The sequence below is a fragment of the Jaculus jaculus genome, chromosome 9 (assembly GCF_020740685.1).
Source record: "Jaculus jaculus isolate mJacJac1 chromosome 9, mJacJac1.mat.Y.cur, whole genome shotgun sequence".
In the NCBI taxonomy this organism is placed as follows: Eukaryota; Metazoa; Chordata; class Mammalia; order Rodentia; family Dipodidae; genus Jaculus; species Jaculus jaculus.
In genome coordinates this window covers 129,639,474-129,656,127 of record NC_059110.1, presented here as the reverse complement: position 1 = coordinate 129,656,127, position 16,654 = coordinate 129,639,474, and the positions used below count along the sequence as shown (strand labels likewise).

The window sequence follows — 16,654 nt, the reverse complement described above, 5'->3', positions numbered from 1 at the left end:
ATATAATAAGGTTCTCAATTTAAAACATTAAGAATGGGAGGTTGACTTGGAGCATACTTTGGCCAGGATAGGATACAATGCTAATATTATTCCTTGCAATTTGGCATCTGTATTCCATGGCAATAGAAACAGCCACATGGGAGGCTATTAATGAACCAGAAAAGCAGATGCTTTCTAATTGCTACATTCATTGTAGATTTATGAACATAAAAATATTTTTTAAACTGTTTCATTTTATTTTATTTATTTGGGAGAGAGAGAGAGAGAGAGAAAATGGACGTGGCAGGGCCTCCAGCTGCTGCAAATGAACTCCAGACACACGTGCCACCTTGTGAATCTAGCTTATGTGGGTCCTGGGGAATCAAACCCAGGTCTTTTGGCTTTGCAGACAAGGGCCTTTACCACTGAGCAATTCCTCCAGACCCAAAATATGTTCTTAATAATTAAAAAAAACTCTGAACTTTAAAAATGTATGACTCAGACATCCATAAACTTAAAAACATGACACAGTAAGTTTATCTACATTAGCCTAGAATGGGCACCACTATTTTGAAGAGTTCATTGAACCCAGAAAAAGCTCTAGCATTTGAACCAATAACCACAAGATTACCACATCATGTCCTCTTTTCTAGGAGAATGAAGCCTGAGGCACAATTCCTCTTTGGAACAGTGACTTAGTAACTAACTTCAGTCCATTTCCTCAGTCTATTGTGGGACAGTTATTGCCGCAAGTTCATGGTTATAGTGAGAATTCTGTGTCATGATCCATTTTAAAAGCTTAGCATCATACTGCATACATAGTAATTTGACACTATAAGTTACTTATTACTGTAGATTTAATTTCATGTTTATACGTAATGAATTACCTGGAAATTTGTTTGTTCTTTCTAAGGGTAATATATAGCTAAGTTTATCTTCACTCTCTGCTGACAATCTGGCCTCAGGGATGTGCAGTCTGACAAGTGATGTGATTTTTTCTTGCACACACATTCCATTCAGCTGCAAACTGTAATGCAAACATGAGGACATGTTATTTGAAATACATTCTCCAGTATCCATGAAAGATTACCAGAAAAGAGCATTAACATATCTAATACAAGGAACAAGTCATGCAAACATGAAAAAAGGGAAAAAATATAAATATGGTACAAAGTAACTGAAATTCTAGTTGAAGAGAGTATATTACATTCTGAGTGAAGGATAAATACAGTCTTGCAAAGGTTGAGGAAGTTGTAGGGCTACTACCATTTAAATAAGCAAATAGTATAGACGTTTACCTAAATCTATCCTAAATTTTATTATTCCTCTACAGCATGCCAGGTACCCTATATTCCAGCCTCACACATTCTTGACCTTTCTCTTTCTCACTCTGTCTCCCTCCCCCAACACACAGAAAGAGAGAGAGAGAAGGAGACTCACAACCTTTAAGTATGCGCACATAGGTTTCTTATGCATTACAATGATTGCTCACTCTAGTCTGTCCTCATTGGCCTGCAGTTTTTCTCTAGTGATCTTACCTTAAGTGGTATCCAATCCCCCACTTCTTCTTTAGAAATAAGGATGAACCTGCACACTTTAGCTTCCCTTTGGAGAGGAACACTTTCCTATCTGAAAAAAAAAAAAAAAGACACAAAGTATGATGATTACCACCCCCATTTCAGAGAAGTATCAGGTAAAGTGCTCTACATTGAACTCTGCAGAAGTTTGTGTAGCTGTAAAATCCACTTTGAGGAGTACTCGGATCATCTCTGTGTCTCCAATTAAGTGACTTAGGTATATTTTTGACACTGATAAGTGTGGTAATTTGAATATATGGCCTCATAAACTCAGGTTTGAATCTTGAGTCTCCAGTGGGCAGACCTTATTGGGGAAAAAGAGATGTCACTGGGGAAAGATCCTGGAGTCCAGCCCTATGCTGTGTTTGGGGACAGATCTTCAGTGCAGCCCAAACATGGAAAGATCAGTTTGATCACTGGGTGGTTGCGTGTTGGTGCTGGTGTTTGCTTGTTGCAGTTGTTTCTCTCTGCTTGGACCTATGGCAGTAAGCAGCTTCTTCTGCCATTGATGGCACTCTCATGGAATTTGTGAACTTGAACTAAACCCCCTTTTGTCCATAAGCCACATGTGGTTGGTTGTTTGTCTCAGCAACGTGGAACTGACTGCAACAATAAGCATCAAATTATATATTTTACTTGATCATTCACGGACTTTTCAGGTTGATTTCTTCAGTTGGTGGAATTGGATCTAATGGCATTTATTTTGCAATTAGTGAGATCCCTAGGAGATCATACCCTACATATCCACAATGCTGTAGAGTATGAGGGGATATAGATGCTCAACAGTTTTATCAGGAAGATCCACTGGCCCTGGTTCACAGCATCCAGCAGTATATAGAGAGGAGTAGGGAATATCATCAAAGGTTTCCAGATCTTCTAAAGTCCTCTTCATGGAACTGAAGGAAACCAGTAATTACCAGCCAGGATGTCAGCCTCGTCCATGAACTGGGTACTGAAGAGGACCACACGGCCAGCTTTGCGTTCCTTAAGGAGGTTCCATACTCGGTGCCTGGAAAATGGATCCAGCCCAGCAGTGGGTTCATCCAGTAGGAAAATCTAGAGGTAAGAACAGATGAAAGAATGCATTCACCCCAATGGAAATAGGTAGCACAGAAATTAGCTATGGTTTTAAAAGACCTAGTCCTTCAAAGAGGCCAGAGCTTCCACAACCTCCTAGAAGCTGTTGTTTCCTATGTAAGACCTAAATAATACTGGACCTATCTACAAATTGTTATGGATGATGAAAGGGGGGTACAAAACTGATGACATCAAATTAGAAGAGGCACTAGTTGGAAAGAAGAAGGTGTTCGGTGGAGGAGGGCAGGGGATGGGGACAAAGGAAGATATTAGGAGGGGATTATGATCAGGGTTCTTTGTGTATAATATATGGAGGTCATCAATAAAGTTATTTTAAAATGACCTAGTGCCTAAGCATTTACTATCATATTCAATGTTCTACCATATAAATTTTATTGTACATATCCTATGTAGGTTAAGTGCTTTTAAATTTGTATTCATTTATACATCTAGTCTTACTTTACCTGAGGGTCTCCTAAAATGGCAATTCCAAAGGTTAGTTTTCTTTTCTGTCCACCACTCAAGTTCTGAGCAAGGACATTTTGAATATTTTTCATTTCCAATTCCAGTAGAATTCTTTGTACCTAAACAAACAAACAAAAGGAATATTTCTGCAATAACTAGAATTTTTTTTTTTTTTTTTGAGATAGGGTCTCACTGTAGTCTGGGCTAACCTGGAATTCACTATGTAATCTCATGGTGGCAACTGACTCATGGTGACCTTCCTACCACTGCCTCCCAAGTGCTGGGATTAAAGGTGTGCACCACCACACCTAGCTTAGAAGTTTAAAAATAGATTTAAATACTAAGTTATAAAGTACAGTGATTACAATTATGATGGGTTGGAATGTGCTCCATGCTCACTTGCTACAAAACTTGGGGAAATGTATTTGTCCCTTCGTATTTCTATTTTTTTTGTAAAGTAGAGAAAATCAAAGTATTTACCTCGAAGATTGTCCAAATGGAAGTTAGTATATTTAGAGCTCTAGGACAATATTGTAAGTTACACATAAGTGTTTGCTGTTACTAGATTTTTCTGTCTAGCATTTGCACATTGACTTTCATATAGGTGATTTAACAAAATCAACATCAAGATAAACTGAATTAACCAGTTAGACTAACAACACATTAGCACTTTTTATTGAACATTTTTATTGATTTTTTATAAAAGATTGCACACATAGATCCCCCTCTCCCCTGCCCCAATTCTGCTGAGAGTCTTCAGAATGGTTATTGGTATTCAGCACTTTAAAATTTTTACATTAATCTTAAAATATCATGTACCTCATTATTCACTTCATGCGGATGAATTCCTTTTATCTTAGCGAAGAGCCTGAGATTTTCCCTCACAGTGAGGAAATCAAATTGTACATTGCATTGTGGACAAACTCCAGTGAACTTGCTAATACATTCTAAATCATTCATTTCTGAAAGTTTGTTATTATAGATTGTGACCCAACCTATAAACAGAGGTTCAAAAGACACTATCAGAAATAATATAACAGTTTTAATTTAAGATTGCTTCAAACACGTTACTAACTGAAATTGGACATATGATTTTATCTTTAACAGTCATATGACCTATATATTCTGAACTTCCATTCTGGTGTTCCATCTCCCTGCATTTGAAAACATGTGTGTGGAGGTAAAGTCAATTTCTCTCTCCCTTGAATAGACAATGAATCATGTGACTTGGTTTGTACAATGAGATCTTAGCATCAGACATCTAGGAAGACAGAAAATGTGTATGCTCTGATATTTGTTCTTTCTTGCTTCTCAAAATCCTAAGAATCCCAAGTCTAGAAATCTTTGTGGGAGAAAGAGACATATCCCAATGGAAATCCCAGATATGGCTGAGGCTATCTTAGGTCATAGGCTGCAACCAATGCAGTCAGACTCATTTAGTCATAGCAAATAGCACATTATTGATTTTTTAAACATCAATATATTTTGAGGAAAATATACTTGATATTTATTGAAACAGTATTTGGTAATTCTATGTAAATTTGTATATTGTAAAATATTAAAAATTCTGTATATTTTTATTAAAACTATATTTTATTAAGTATAACAAATTAAATATAAATTTTGGTCACTTGTCTCTAATAATCTGTGTCTATACTTGGTGCTCAGAGGACAAACAAAAGCACAAATGATTCATTTATCAATGTTGAGGAACATCTCTCACCTTTGGTGGGAACACATAGTCCACCAAGAATATTTAACAGTGTTGACTTCCCAGCTCCACTGTGACCAAGGATTGCAGTGATCTGGCCTTCATATATGTCCAGTGCCAGATCTGGATGAAAAACAAGGAGGTATAGGAGGAAGGGATGTAATTAATCTAATACACAAATATGGGTTTAAGAGACCCACATAGTTTCTACGTATTTCTTTTCTATGGCTATAAATTGTGATTGTATAAATTTGTTCATTTGTAAACAATTAATAATATAGTCTTCAATTTTGCAAGTATGCACTTTTAAAGGAGTGAAGAATATTTCAGAGGTATAGACTCAAGATCATTGCCTTGGTACCATTTAGTCATTTGATAATGATTTATTAAATTAAAAATCAGCCAACCTTGTTAATACATGGCTAAAAGTACTATGGACAAACTATACTTTTGTCACCCCTTTAAAATAATATTCATGAAATATTAAAAGTATGAGGTGCAGAGGAAATAATCATTCAATTTCTCTAAACAATATACAATATATATATGATTTCCATATAATTCCAAAAATTATATCCCAGAGTGGTAATGAATAGTAACATTGAAAAGAAAAGTAACCATGAGATTTAATACTAACTTTAAAGTCTTGAATCAACCTGCTAGTCATTCATCAAGAGAAAAATTGCATAAAAATTAAGTTTTTGCATAATATATAATATTTTTACCTTTCAAAGCTTCTATACATTTTGGTTTTCCTGAATATTCTTTTGTGAGGTTTCTGATTCTGAAAGAAAAAAAAAGGAAGAAGTTAGGTAAAGGGTCATAATTTTCTGTAACTTGCACTCTGAAATTTGGTTAAAAGATTTGGATAATTCCTGTCTTTAGAATTCCAGGATATATGGCAGAACATTTGAACTTCATTTAGTTGTGGTTAAAGATGGAGCAGTGCTTGGGATTGTCTGGGAGAGCTTCTGTTCCTTTGGTAGGAGCTGTGGCTGAAGCTCTGTAGTGGATGACCAGTGTCACTCCTGAGCTAGACCACCTCAGCTGATGGGGAAGCTAGGCAATGAGCTGACACAGCTCAAACAAGACAGAGTGAAGCACAGGCAATGAGATGTCACAGCTAAACTGACAGGACAGGGTGGACCACAGACAATGAGGTGACACAGCTCAATTAACCAGACTGATTGAACCATAGCAGCAAGCCAGCAATGAAGTCTCCATGTGGTCCACCATTTCTTAATATCACTCATGCAGTGTAATAATGGAGGCAAGAAGAAATGCCATGAACAAAACAAAGGCTATTTGGTATCATTCTACTGTTAGTATTTCATACCTGAAAAATATCATAAACTCTTATAAGTCACAGTTTGCTGACTTTGAAAAAGGGAATACTGGGCTGGAGGGATGGTTTAGTGGTTAAGGCACTTGCCTGCAAAACCAAAGGACCCAGGTTTGAGTCCCCAGTACCCCCATAAGTCAGATGCACAAGATGGCACACGTGTCTGGAGTTTGTTTGCAGTGGCTGGAGCCCATGGTGTGCCCATTCTCTATCTACTACTCTCTCTCAAATGAGTAAATAAAAATATTTTTTTAAAGATAAAGGGAATACAAACCTAACAGACTTATTTCAAAGACTGAACAGAATGTTTCTTTCATGTTTCATACAAAATGAGTAGCCTGTGGAAAACATTTACAAATATTTTTTATTATTGATTAGATTATTGATGTTAATTATTGACAATAATAATTAATTAATGATAATTAATATTATGGTAGTATAAGCAACTAGTTGTTATTTTACCTTCAGAATTTTAGGTAACTACTATGTTGTACTCCATCTGATAAATAAGGAACTTAAAAAATTGATCTAAGTCATGTCTGTTGTTACCTATAACCTATTCATCTAAAACTTAGGCTTCATTTATGTTGATTAAATAAGATTTCTCATGCCTACTGATACAATAATGGCATGACTGTTATAGGGGTAACCAAGTGCTCTCTGACTATATCTAAGGCTCATTTCACAGAAGGAAATACATACCTGGTACTGAAAACCTAGTCAAAAACCAATGACTGAGAAGACCCAAGAATGGGAAGTTATTGCTTCTAGTGATACAGAAATTGAGAGCACTGGAGCCTTTCTTGGCTCTTGAGTGGGCAATAACTCAGAAGCTAGAGTACCAGACACATGGTCACACAAAGCTTCTGTTCGAGTGGCATCTGGGTTCTTGTCTTGAGAATTTTGATGAATGAAACCCACCGACCAAAGAATAAAGTTTAGAAAGATTTTATGGCAGAGCTTATGAAGATAGAGCTGATGAGGAAGAAAGCAAACTGACTCCTGTCCAAAGAGGACAGAGGAGGCTCTGGGAATGTGGGAAAGCCCACTTAGAGACCCCGACTGGGGACTTTTCTTGATGGGAGCTGAACTGACCCTGACCCCAGATGTACCACTAGGTTTTCAGGAAGGGGAAGGATCTCATCTCTTAATTTTCTCTTCTAGGAAACAAATATATGGTATAAACCTGACTCTCCCCTTATGTTCCTGACCTTGAGCAAAGTGAAGACTGGCAGGACTCCTTTGGGTGGGAGGAGATAAGGCAATCCCGATTCTCCCCACAGAATAAAGAACATCCCTCACTATTATTTTCAGGGCACTGTGACCCCTAAACACTAATTATTTGGCTAAGTGGATATGTTGTACTCACTGAATACCTTCTGAATATTTATGTGTATGCCCAGAGATTAATGCTGCTCTCTCCTTTGGTCAGAGAAACTTCTTTTTGCATTTGGTGATAACTACTTGTGAGATTCAAAACTTGTCATCAACATGCTGAGAATAAAGTGACCGTTACTTTCTCAGCACTAAGTGAGATATCTATGTCACACCCTTAGGCTGAGTGAACATTGTAGGAGAGGGGGCAGAAAGGATGTTAAGAACCAGAGGATGGGGAGTAGTGCTTTGGAAGGCTGTCCTCTGGAAGTGATTGCTGCATTCGTGACTTCCGTGTGATGGGCATTCTATGTACAAAAGCTGCACAATGTTGGGCCCATCAACACTCCATCATGGGTGTTGGAGGCACAAAAGACTAAGAAAGAAAGAAAGAAAGGGAGAGAGAGAAGAGAGAGAGAAAGAAAGAAAGAAAGAAAGAAAGAAAGAAAGAAAGAAAGAAAGAAAGAAAGAAAGAAAGAGAGGAAGAACAAAAGAAAGGAAAAAGGAAGAAAGACAGAGTATAGAGAGGGACTAGCTGGAAAGAAGGTGTCAATGGAAGGGGTTGAGGAGAGGCTGTGAACATTATAGACATTGCATACTTCATATACATGCATGGAATCTTTCAACAAGCATAAATACTCATAAACAAAAGGGTTATGGTAATAATTTCATAATCTAGATGAACAATTTTTGGTCACATCTTTTGAGATGTAGGATGAAATACAAATGGGTATATTGTGCATGATTCTTTCAATATTGTACTCAACCTGGGCATTACTATAGCATTTTATACATATGAAGTGATTCTTTTCTTATTTTTAGTGTTCTTGGGGAAGTCATCTTCATTTAGAACAGCTACCTTTAAAATGGAAAACATGGAGAAATCACCATATTTATTTAAGTCTCTTCTCTCATCAACACATTTTTCTTTTCAAAGGGAAATTCCGACAGATTATATCCTAAATTTCTCTAATTATAGAAATTGCCAGGGTATTTGCCAAAAATGTATGCTACCTGTTCCTAGAATTGAGAGGGGTCAAGTAATATGTATTTTATACTACTCAATTATTCTTTTTTTTTTTTTTTCTTGGTTTTCCAAGGTAGGGTTTCACTCTAGCTCAGGCTGACCTGGAATTCACTATGTAGTCTCAGGGTGGCCTCAAACTCATAGTGATCCTCCTACCTCTGCCTCCCGAGTGCTGGGATTAAAGGCGTGCACCACCACACCAGGCTTCAATTATTCTTAACATTGAGGTTATTTGGAATTTTTTCTTATTTTATGGTAAATTTATTTTAAGAGTATTATTGTCTCATAAAGTTAAAAACACAGTAAAAATAGATTTCTCACTTCTGTTTAATCCTCTTTTCTTCCACAGCCCTTTTCATTCAGTGAGGTAGCAACAATAATGTGAGAGAGAGGCAGCTAAACCAAACCATTACCCTGGTATGACTTTCTCTGCCTGTAGTTAACAGTGACTCAAGCCCATTGCAAACAGACCTATGATTCTAACTATGGAATAAAGTATCGATCAGAATCTGCATTGGTCTGTAAAAAAAATCTGTAATGATCTAGGACAGAGCTCAGGAGTTAACAGGAGCTGGTACTGATGGAGGGAATGGTTGAACACTCTTATTTTGAAATAAATGCAACTAGCATCAGATAATTTATTGTCACACAGAAAGTAAGTATACACGATTATGAAAGGAGTATTGTTCTGAGTTTCTTTTTTTTTTCTCACTAACCTTTTTCTACCTTCCCCTTCCTCTTTCCATTTTGTCTTCTTTGTAGAGGGAATGAATGGATAAGGAGACTGAGATGAGAAAAGAAAACTGGATGACATACCAAATGAGATGGGGTAATTTGTGAATTATTGACACAAAAGAAGTCATGAAAACATGGAGCAGTATGTTCTGGGCAGAGTGGAGATGGTCTTCACTGAGATTTCTGGTTTCTTAAATCTTTCATGTGTAGTTTGATAGGAAAGACAGCCATCTTACAGTTTTTAAAGGAAGTGGGGCCACAGGCTATGGACAAACAAGGTGACATCCAGCGGGAGCCATGTGAAGGACTCAAAGCTGGATTCAGGTGGCCTTGATGTCTGCAACAGGCTTGAGGCTGAGGGGAGCACTGGTGCATCTGACCTGATTCTCATCAGCGTCCACGCAACCTTACCTTATTGCTTCTTTCCCATGGAATTCTGTAGACACTGGCTCAAAAGACTCATCAGAAAATTCATAGTCCATTTCATTCTCAAGGACCACCATTTTTTGTTGTGACCAGAATGAGGACTTCAGGAAAAACAAGGGTGAATACCGATGGCCATATTCATCTGTTTAACCAGGACATAATCACATACTGTATCAGTTATTGTTCTAAGGGCTACCACCTAAACTCTAAACATTAAAACATGTTTAGCAGTCAACATATTTTGGCATGGAGAGTAGTAAGGAAGAAATCACTAAGATATTTGTAGTAAAATAATAATCCTTGGGCTGGAGAATGGTTCCTGGGCCAATGAAGGGTTCTGAAAGACTGCTTAACTTTGGTCCCCAGGACAAACATAAACAGCTGTGCATGGTCACATGCATCTGTAACTCCAATCCTGTGTGGAGAAGAACCTCAAGAATTGATGGAACACACACAAAACAGGAAGCTCCAGGATCAGTATGACACTTGGCTCAAATAAGAACTAGGAAAGTGGGAGGGAAGAGTGATGGAGCACTACACCCAAAGTAAAAATGTAGCGAACATTTTTGCATGTGCAGCATGTATAGTTGTGTGTGTGTGTGTGTGTGCAGGAATGCACACACACATGCCTGGGTGAGTGTATGCAAGCCATTCAGAGTCCTTCCTCTATTGTTCATCCAAGGATTTCCTTGAGCAAAGTCTCTCTAAATCCAGAGATTCAGTTTTCATGAGCCCCAGTGCTTCATGGCTATCTACTAACCATAAACCAGGATTACAGTGGTGTGCGGTTAAACCCAGCTGTTTATGACATGTGGGGTGGGACTCTCAGGCCCACATAGGTCTTAATGCTTGTAGCAGGCTCTTTTACCTCCTCATTCATCACTCTAGCTCAAAGAAGGAATTTTGATACAAGATTCACAATATTCCTAGTCTCAAGATAGCCAGAATGCAGAGCCAAACATGCGGCATGACACAGTCAATGCAAAGTTGAGAAGTCACTGACTATAAAGCACAGACACTGAATATCTTTAGGGAAGACAAACCACAACTGAAGAAAACTATGTAGTAAGTCAGAAGAGAGAGGTGACCAACAAGTGAAAGGCAGAAGAGGGTTAATTATACTGTAGTGCAAACAAATGTAATTTATTTATGCAGATGTTCTGATCATGTTAATTCATTTGGTGGCAGGAAACATTAAAAATAGAGCACTAGTGAGCTATATGATAGTCTCAACTGGCTTAATAATATACATATACATACATATATATATGACATATATATATATGTATATATAGATAGATAGATAGATAGACGATAGATGGATACATAGATAGATAGATAGATCTAGATCATAGAAAAATCAATAGAGAATGTGCAAATGAGAAAAATACCCTCAAATAACATTTTTCAAGAAAAAGAATTAGAAGGCAGCAGTTTTGAGTTGTCTTGAAATAAACACTCAACTTTGATCCCAAAACAAACATCTTTGCAGTGGGTCAATGAATACAAAAATTCTTAAAGAATTTGTTGTAAGCTAGATAAATATTGCTTTGAATAGTTTTTTGTAGTAGGTTTTTCTCTGTGTTAGGAAAATAAAATCTAGAATATAGCATCATACCAAATGAACTGCATACTCACCCAAACATATATGGCTATATATGTATTTGAACTACTTATAACTACTTATAATGTATGTATGTATGTGTGTGTGTAGATATATATACAGTGATAAACCAAATACAATTTTATGCTAGAACTAAATAAAACAGAAATAATTACCATACCTCAGCCTTTGCAGAGTACTGAGATTAAAGCTATACACCAACTTTCTCAGCCAAGAAGTTTCTATGCATTTGTATCTTTTTTCCCTCAGTATCTTTTCCTAAGTCTCATTTATTTATTTGAAAGAGAGGGAAAGGGCAAAGATGGCCACGTCACATGGCACATGCACACTTTGTGGGTCTGGCTCCACAGGGCTGCTGGGGAATCGAACCTGGCCTGTCAGGCTTTGCAGGCAAGAAGGTTTAACTGCTGAGCCATCTCCCAGCACCTCTCGCATCATTTAAGATTTTTATCTTTTCATTAGTTTTAAGCCCTTTGATTTTGCAATAAGCTTGCTCCGTGTGTGTCTCAAAATCCGCATGATCAATTAACTAGACCCCTCTGTTGTCACTTCTCTCTCTGCACGTTCGAGCTGTCAACAGGGCCTTCTCTGGGATGAAGCCCTAGTTATTGTAGATTGCATGAAAAATGCAGGTGGGGAAAGAAAAGTTTCTATTTGTTTTATTTTTAATTTATTCGCAATCAGAGATATAGTGGGAAAGACAGACAGACAGAGAGACCATCCAGGGTCTCCAGTCACTGCAAGTGAATTCCAGATGCATGCATCAGTGTGCATCTGGCTTTATGTGGGTACTAGAGAATTGATCCCAGGCTATTAAGCTTTGCAGGAAAGTGCCTTAACTGCTGAGCCATCTCTGTAGACCAAAGTTGCTATACTTTTTTTTTTTTTCCCGAGGTAGGGTTTTACTCTAGCTCAGGCTGACCTGGAACTCACTGTGTAGTCTTAGAGTAGACTTGAACTCATGGCAATCCTCCTACCTCTGCTTGCTGAATGCTGGGATTAAAAGCATGTGCCACCATGCCTGGCTAGAGTTTCTATTCTTGATAAGAGAGGAAATAATAACCAAGAACAAAATAGTATCCTGTTCAAAGTTTACTAAGTCAGGCTGGAGGGATGGCTTAGCAGTTAAGGCATTTGCCTGCAAAGCCAAAGACCCCATGTTCAATTCCCCAGGACCCATGTTAGCCAGATGCATGGGTGGGAGGGCACACATCTGGAGTTTGTTTGCAGTGGCTGGGGGTCCTGGCACACCCACCCCCGTTCTCTGTCAAATAAGAAAAAGGTTTACTGAATCCCTAGGATGTCTCAGGCCCTCTTTGGGTACCCAAGATTTTCCAGCCAAGAAGACTAAAGCATATGCCTTTGAGGGACAGATTAATACATTGCAATGAATTAAAATTACACATATATGATTGTATACCGTGTATGTATTACTACGTTAGGCGGGAGCCCTGGTGGTGCTCTTCAGCCACTGAATAAGAATGTCTTGGATTGAGCTGGGTTTGGTCTCACTTTAAAATCCTCTGCAGACGTTATGTTAAGTGAAATAAACTAAGCACAATTAAAAAATACCAGCTGATTTGAATTATGTATGGAATTGAAGGTTGAATTCATAAAAGCCGAGTAGAATGGTGACCAGCAGAGCTAGGGAGGGCACCATGGGACTAGGTAAATCTTGGCCGAAGGACACAGAATTTGAGTTAGACTAGAGGGAAAGGCTATGGCATGGTGACTATAGAGTGTGACAGTGTGGTCTACTCTTGAAAATCCAAAGATCACCTTGGATAGAAATATGAGAGCTCTGCTTATGTTCATTAGCTCCCCTAGGTTAGTCCTCACTCTACACATTGTTCAAAACACTATTAGAGATGATCAATGCACACAATATTTATTTATCAGCTTAAAAAAGCAAATTAAGCTCCCTGTGTGGTTCTCCTCTGATCTCTAGGCAGAATTTAGAGCCACTGATCTGTAAGAAACTACTGATTCCTATGATGAACCATAAAGCCAGAAAACATTTAAAAACTGTAATTCCTAAATTGTAGGAAGGAGAAAGGGATGGAGAAAGAGAAACTAACTATATTCTTGAAACTAAAAGACGCTATTTACAAATTTGAGACTTCAATTCTGAGCAGGTAGTTTCCAAGAAAGAAGTGATTGCTTTCATGGGTGGTGATAATGTCTATGGGCATTCTGTTTGTTATGGTTTGATTCTGGTGTCCCCCATAAACTTAGGTGTCCTGAATTCTAGGTTCCCAGCTGATGGACATTTGGGAATTAAAGTCTCTTGGAGGCAGTGTATTGTTGGGACAGACTTATGGGTGTTATAGCCAGTGTCCTCTTGCCAGTTCTTGACACACTCCCCTGTTCCTGTTGTCCACCTGATGTTGGCCTGGGGGTGATGTCCACCCTCTGATCATGCCATTGTTTCCCCTGCCATCATGGAGCTTCCCCCCAAGTCTCTAAGCCAAAATAAACCCCTTCCTTCCCTCAAGCTACTCTTGGTCAGGTGATTTCTGCCAGCAACATGAACCTGAACCTGACTGCAACACTGTTCATATCTAAATTTTTGCAATATAGACAATGCTTTGATGGGCAATATTTTCAACAGTACAATTGCTACAACTTACTTGGTAAAACCTTTTCAAAGTAAAATGTAAGCACCAGGTAAAGGGAAGTGTCAAAGAACAGCATGAAGGTTGTAGCCATGATCAGATTTGAGTTGCTCATTGTGTCTGTATTAGAATTAATATCAAAATCCACATGTAAGAGCTGAAAATTAAAAATAAACCATTCAGTAAAAGGGAAATAATGTCTTTTGTTTTAGCTAGTGCATAGATTATAATTGTTACCTTTGTTCAGATCCTGAAAAGACAGTGAAACCATATAACTGCCTAATTCACAGGTTTCTATTGTGTTACAGGGACATATGAAACATATAATATAATTTAGTAATGGGTACAAAAGGTATATGTCCAAAGTAGGAAATCAGAGGAGGTGAAAGATTTGAGCCAGTTATATAAAAGCCTTTCACTAAATTGAGGATGGGGTAAAGGTAGGATATTATGGCATATGTTTGGATGAGAGTCAAAAATGTGATGAGAATTTTTGTAGTGCTTAACCAAAATCTAGTAAAAAGAAAGAATCCATAATTCACTCTTTTTCTTGGCAGATATGCTGGTGAAACACTCCAGGATTGTCGTTTATTTAATTACTATAATAACATAATAATGGAGATTAAATGGTTGGCCTTAGTCCATAGTTGAGGGAAACAGATGGTCTGTTCAGTGTAAGAACCAAATAGGTAAGGAAGGAGAAGAAACATAATTTAGTAATAAAAAGGAGTTTCCCAGCCCATGCTAGGTCAAATAAAATTTTATTGTTCATTTTTCCATTTTATGGTCTTCAGATTATCTCACATATCATGTTAAGATAAAATTTAGTAAAATGATTAAGTGAAATATGTTACTTTAAATTCAACTCACAACATCAACTCTGTCTCTGGAGTGATGAAACATGGCATGAAGTATGTGAAGATATCAAAGTCGAAGAAAGACCAGTTGAGAGAAGAAGGAGTTTAGTGGAAGCAGAATTATGAGGAGGATTAAAAGAAGGTTCTGGAAGAGTGTTTGATCAAAATACATTAGATTTTTATGTTAATAAATTTTTTAAAAAGAAAAAGAATTATGAGTCTACTTCCACTTTTACCTACAAAATAACTTATTAGCAAGAATGAAATATATTCTGGTTTTTAAGGTTTTCTGTTAAAACCTTACAAGTATGTTCCATTAGACCATAAATCTTTTTTCCTATATATTCATTTCAATATTTTATTGATGTATATTTTCATACATAGTATGGGGCTTCATAAAGATAACTTCTTTTCTTTATGATCAGGATTTATTTATTTTTATAATATTTTTAATTAATTAGTTTTGTACTCAGTGAATACAGTCAAGTTGGTACCATTGTTATCCTCCTCTATGTCCTCCCCTCACCCCTTGGCCCCTCCTTCTTGAGGCATATGGTAGACCATAAATCTTAAAAGGCTAAATATGGAAGTGACTTTAGATTATCAAATTCTAGTGGGGAAAGATATTTGGAGGTTACCATTAATAAACACACAAATGACTTCCCACCTGGGCCATTCCAAGTGTGAAGGCAAAGGGACTAAAAACACACAGAATCCATTCCAAGGGCATAGGAATGTATCTGTACAAGGACGCAAATCCCAGACTTCCCCAGAAGACAGTGAGAATGAATACCACGAAGTCGGTGAGGAAAGACTTCTTCAGCAAGATGCTCATTAAGAAAGACAATGTGATCTACAATGAGAGAAGACCAAGTTTATTTGAACTCATCTGAGAATTATTACCATAAAACAAAACATTGGGCTGGAGAGAATGCTAAGTGGTTAAAGCATTTGCTTGCAAAACCTAAGGAGCAGGATTAGATTCCCCAGTATCCATGTAAAGCCAGATGCAGAAAGTGGCACACACATCTGGAGTTCATTTGCAGAGACTAGAGGACCTGGACCTGGCTTGCCCATTTTTTTCTCTCTCTCTCTTTCTATGTCTCCTTACTTTTATCTCTCTCTCAAGTAAATAAATGAGTAAATAAAATATCTTAAAAATTAAAAAAATAGTGCACAGAATTATAGTTTTCTGTACAAACTATACTAACAGTAGGAACCACAAAGCACTACAGATCCAATAGTACTTGTCTACAGGTTGTCTCATGCCAGTAGAAAATAAATATATTCAACATAAGCCAGTCACCTAACTGGATAGTAGCATTGTTCTTTGATGTGAAAGCTGAACACCAACTCACCAAAGAAAGGCCATAAAAGAAGAAGAGACTGAAGACTGCCATGAAGCCAGTCCGAATGACAAACTGGACCTCCTTTACAATAAGTGCCAAGAAAAGGGACATAATGCAGATAATGGCAGTGTAGAGCAAACCCCAGGAGAGCCTGAGATAGAGACAAAATTTATTTTAGTATTGTGTTAAAGTTTGAGGGCTTCACATTGGTACTCACGTGATCTTTCACTCACTGGTGCATTTGTCAGGTATTCATAGGGTCTTCTAGAATATGTGATCAGAACATGATTATTTGAGAAGAACATACTCTTTTTAATACGAAGAAAGAACATTATCTCTCATCTCCATGTGATAGATTTGGATTCAGGTTGTGTCTCTAATGTGTCTGGCTCTGTGGCCATCAGTAGCTAGCTCATTGCCTCAGGCTGCATGTCCTCCTCTGGACAATGGAAACACCAGGGTGTGGATTCAATGAGCTGATGCATGCACCATGTCA

General features: G+C 37.6%; 1 protein-coding gene across 2 annotated transcripts in view; it reads right to left on the bottom strand.

Annotated features, from left to right (window-relative positions):
• Nucleotides 1–16,654, bottom strand: part of LOC101595231 (ABC-type organic anion transporter ABCA8A) — a 70,412-nt gene that overhangs the window by 33,183 nt on the left and 20,575 nt on the right. For both annotated transcript variants that reach the window (XM_045158156.1, XM_045158157.1), the window contains 11 exons: nucleotides 16,168–16,309; nucleotides 15,477–15,662; nucleotides 13,968–14,109; nucleotides 9,699–9,855; nucleotides 5,535–5,593; nucleotides 4,822–4,932; nucleotides 3,918–4,093; nucleotides 3,098–3,217; nucleotides 2,474–2,612; nucleotides 1,518–1,608; nucleotides 867–1,006 (listed from right to left, as the gene is read on the bottom strand). In XM_045158156.1, coding sequence (XP_045014091.1) covers nucleotides 867–1,006; nucleotides 1,518–1,608; nucleotides 2,474–2,612; nucleotides 3,098–3,217; nucleotides 3,918–4,093; nucleotides 4,822–4,932; nucleotides 5,535–5,593; nucleotides 9,699–9,855; nucleotides 13,968–14,109; nucleotides 15,477–15,662; nucleotides 16,168–16,309 — 1,463 coding nt within the window. The remainder of the gene's footprint in view (nucleotides 1–866; nucleotides 1,007–1,517; nucleotides 1,609–2,473; nucleotides 2,613–3,097; nucleotides 3,218–3,917; nucleotides 4,094–4,821; nucleotides 4,933–5,534; nucleotides 5,594–9,698; nucleotides 9,856–13,967; nucleotides 14,110–15,476; nucleotides 15,663–16,167; nucleotides 16,310–16,654) is intronic.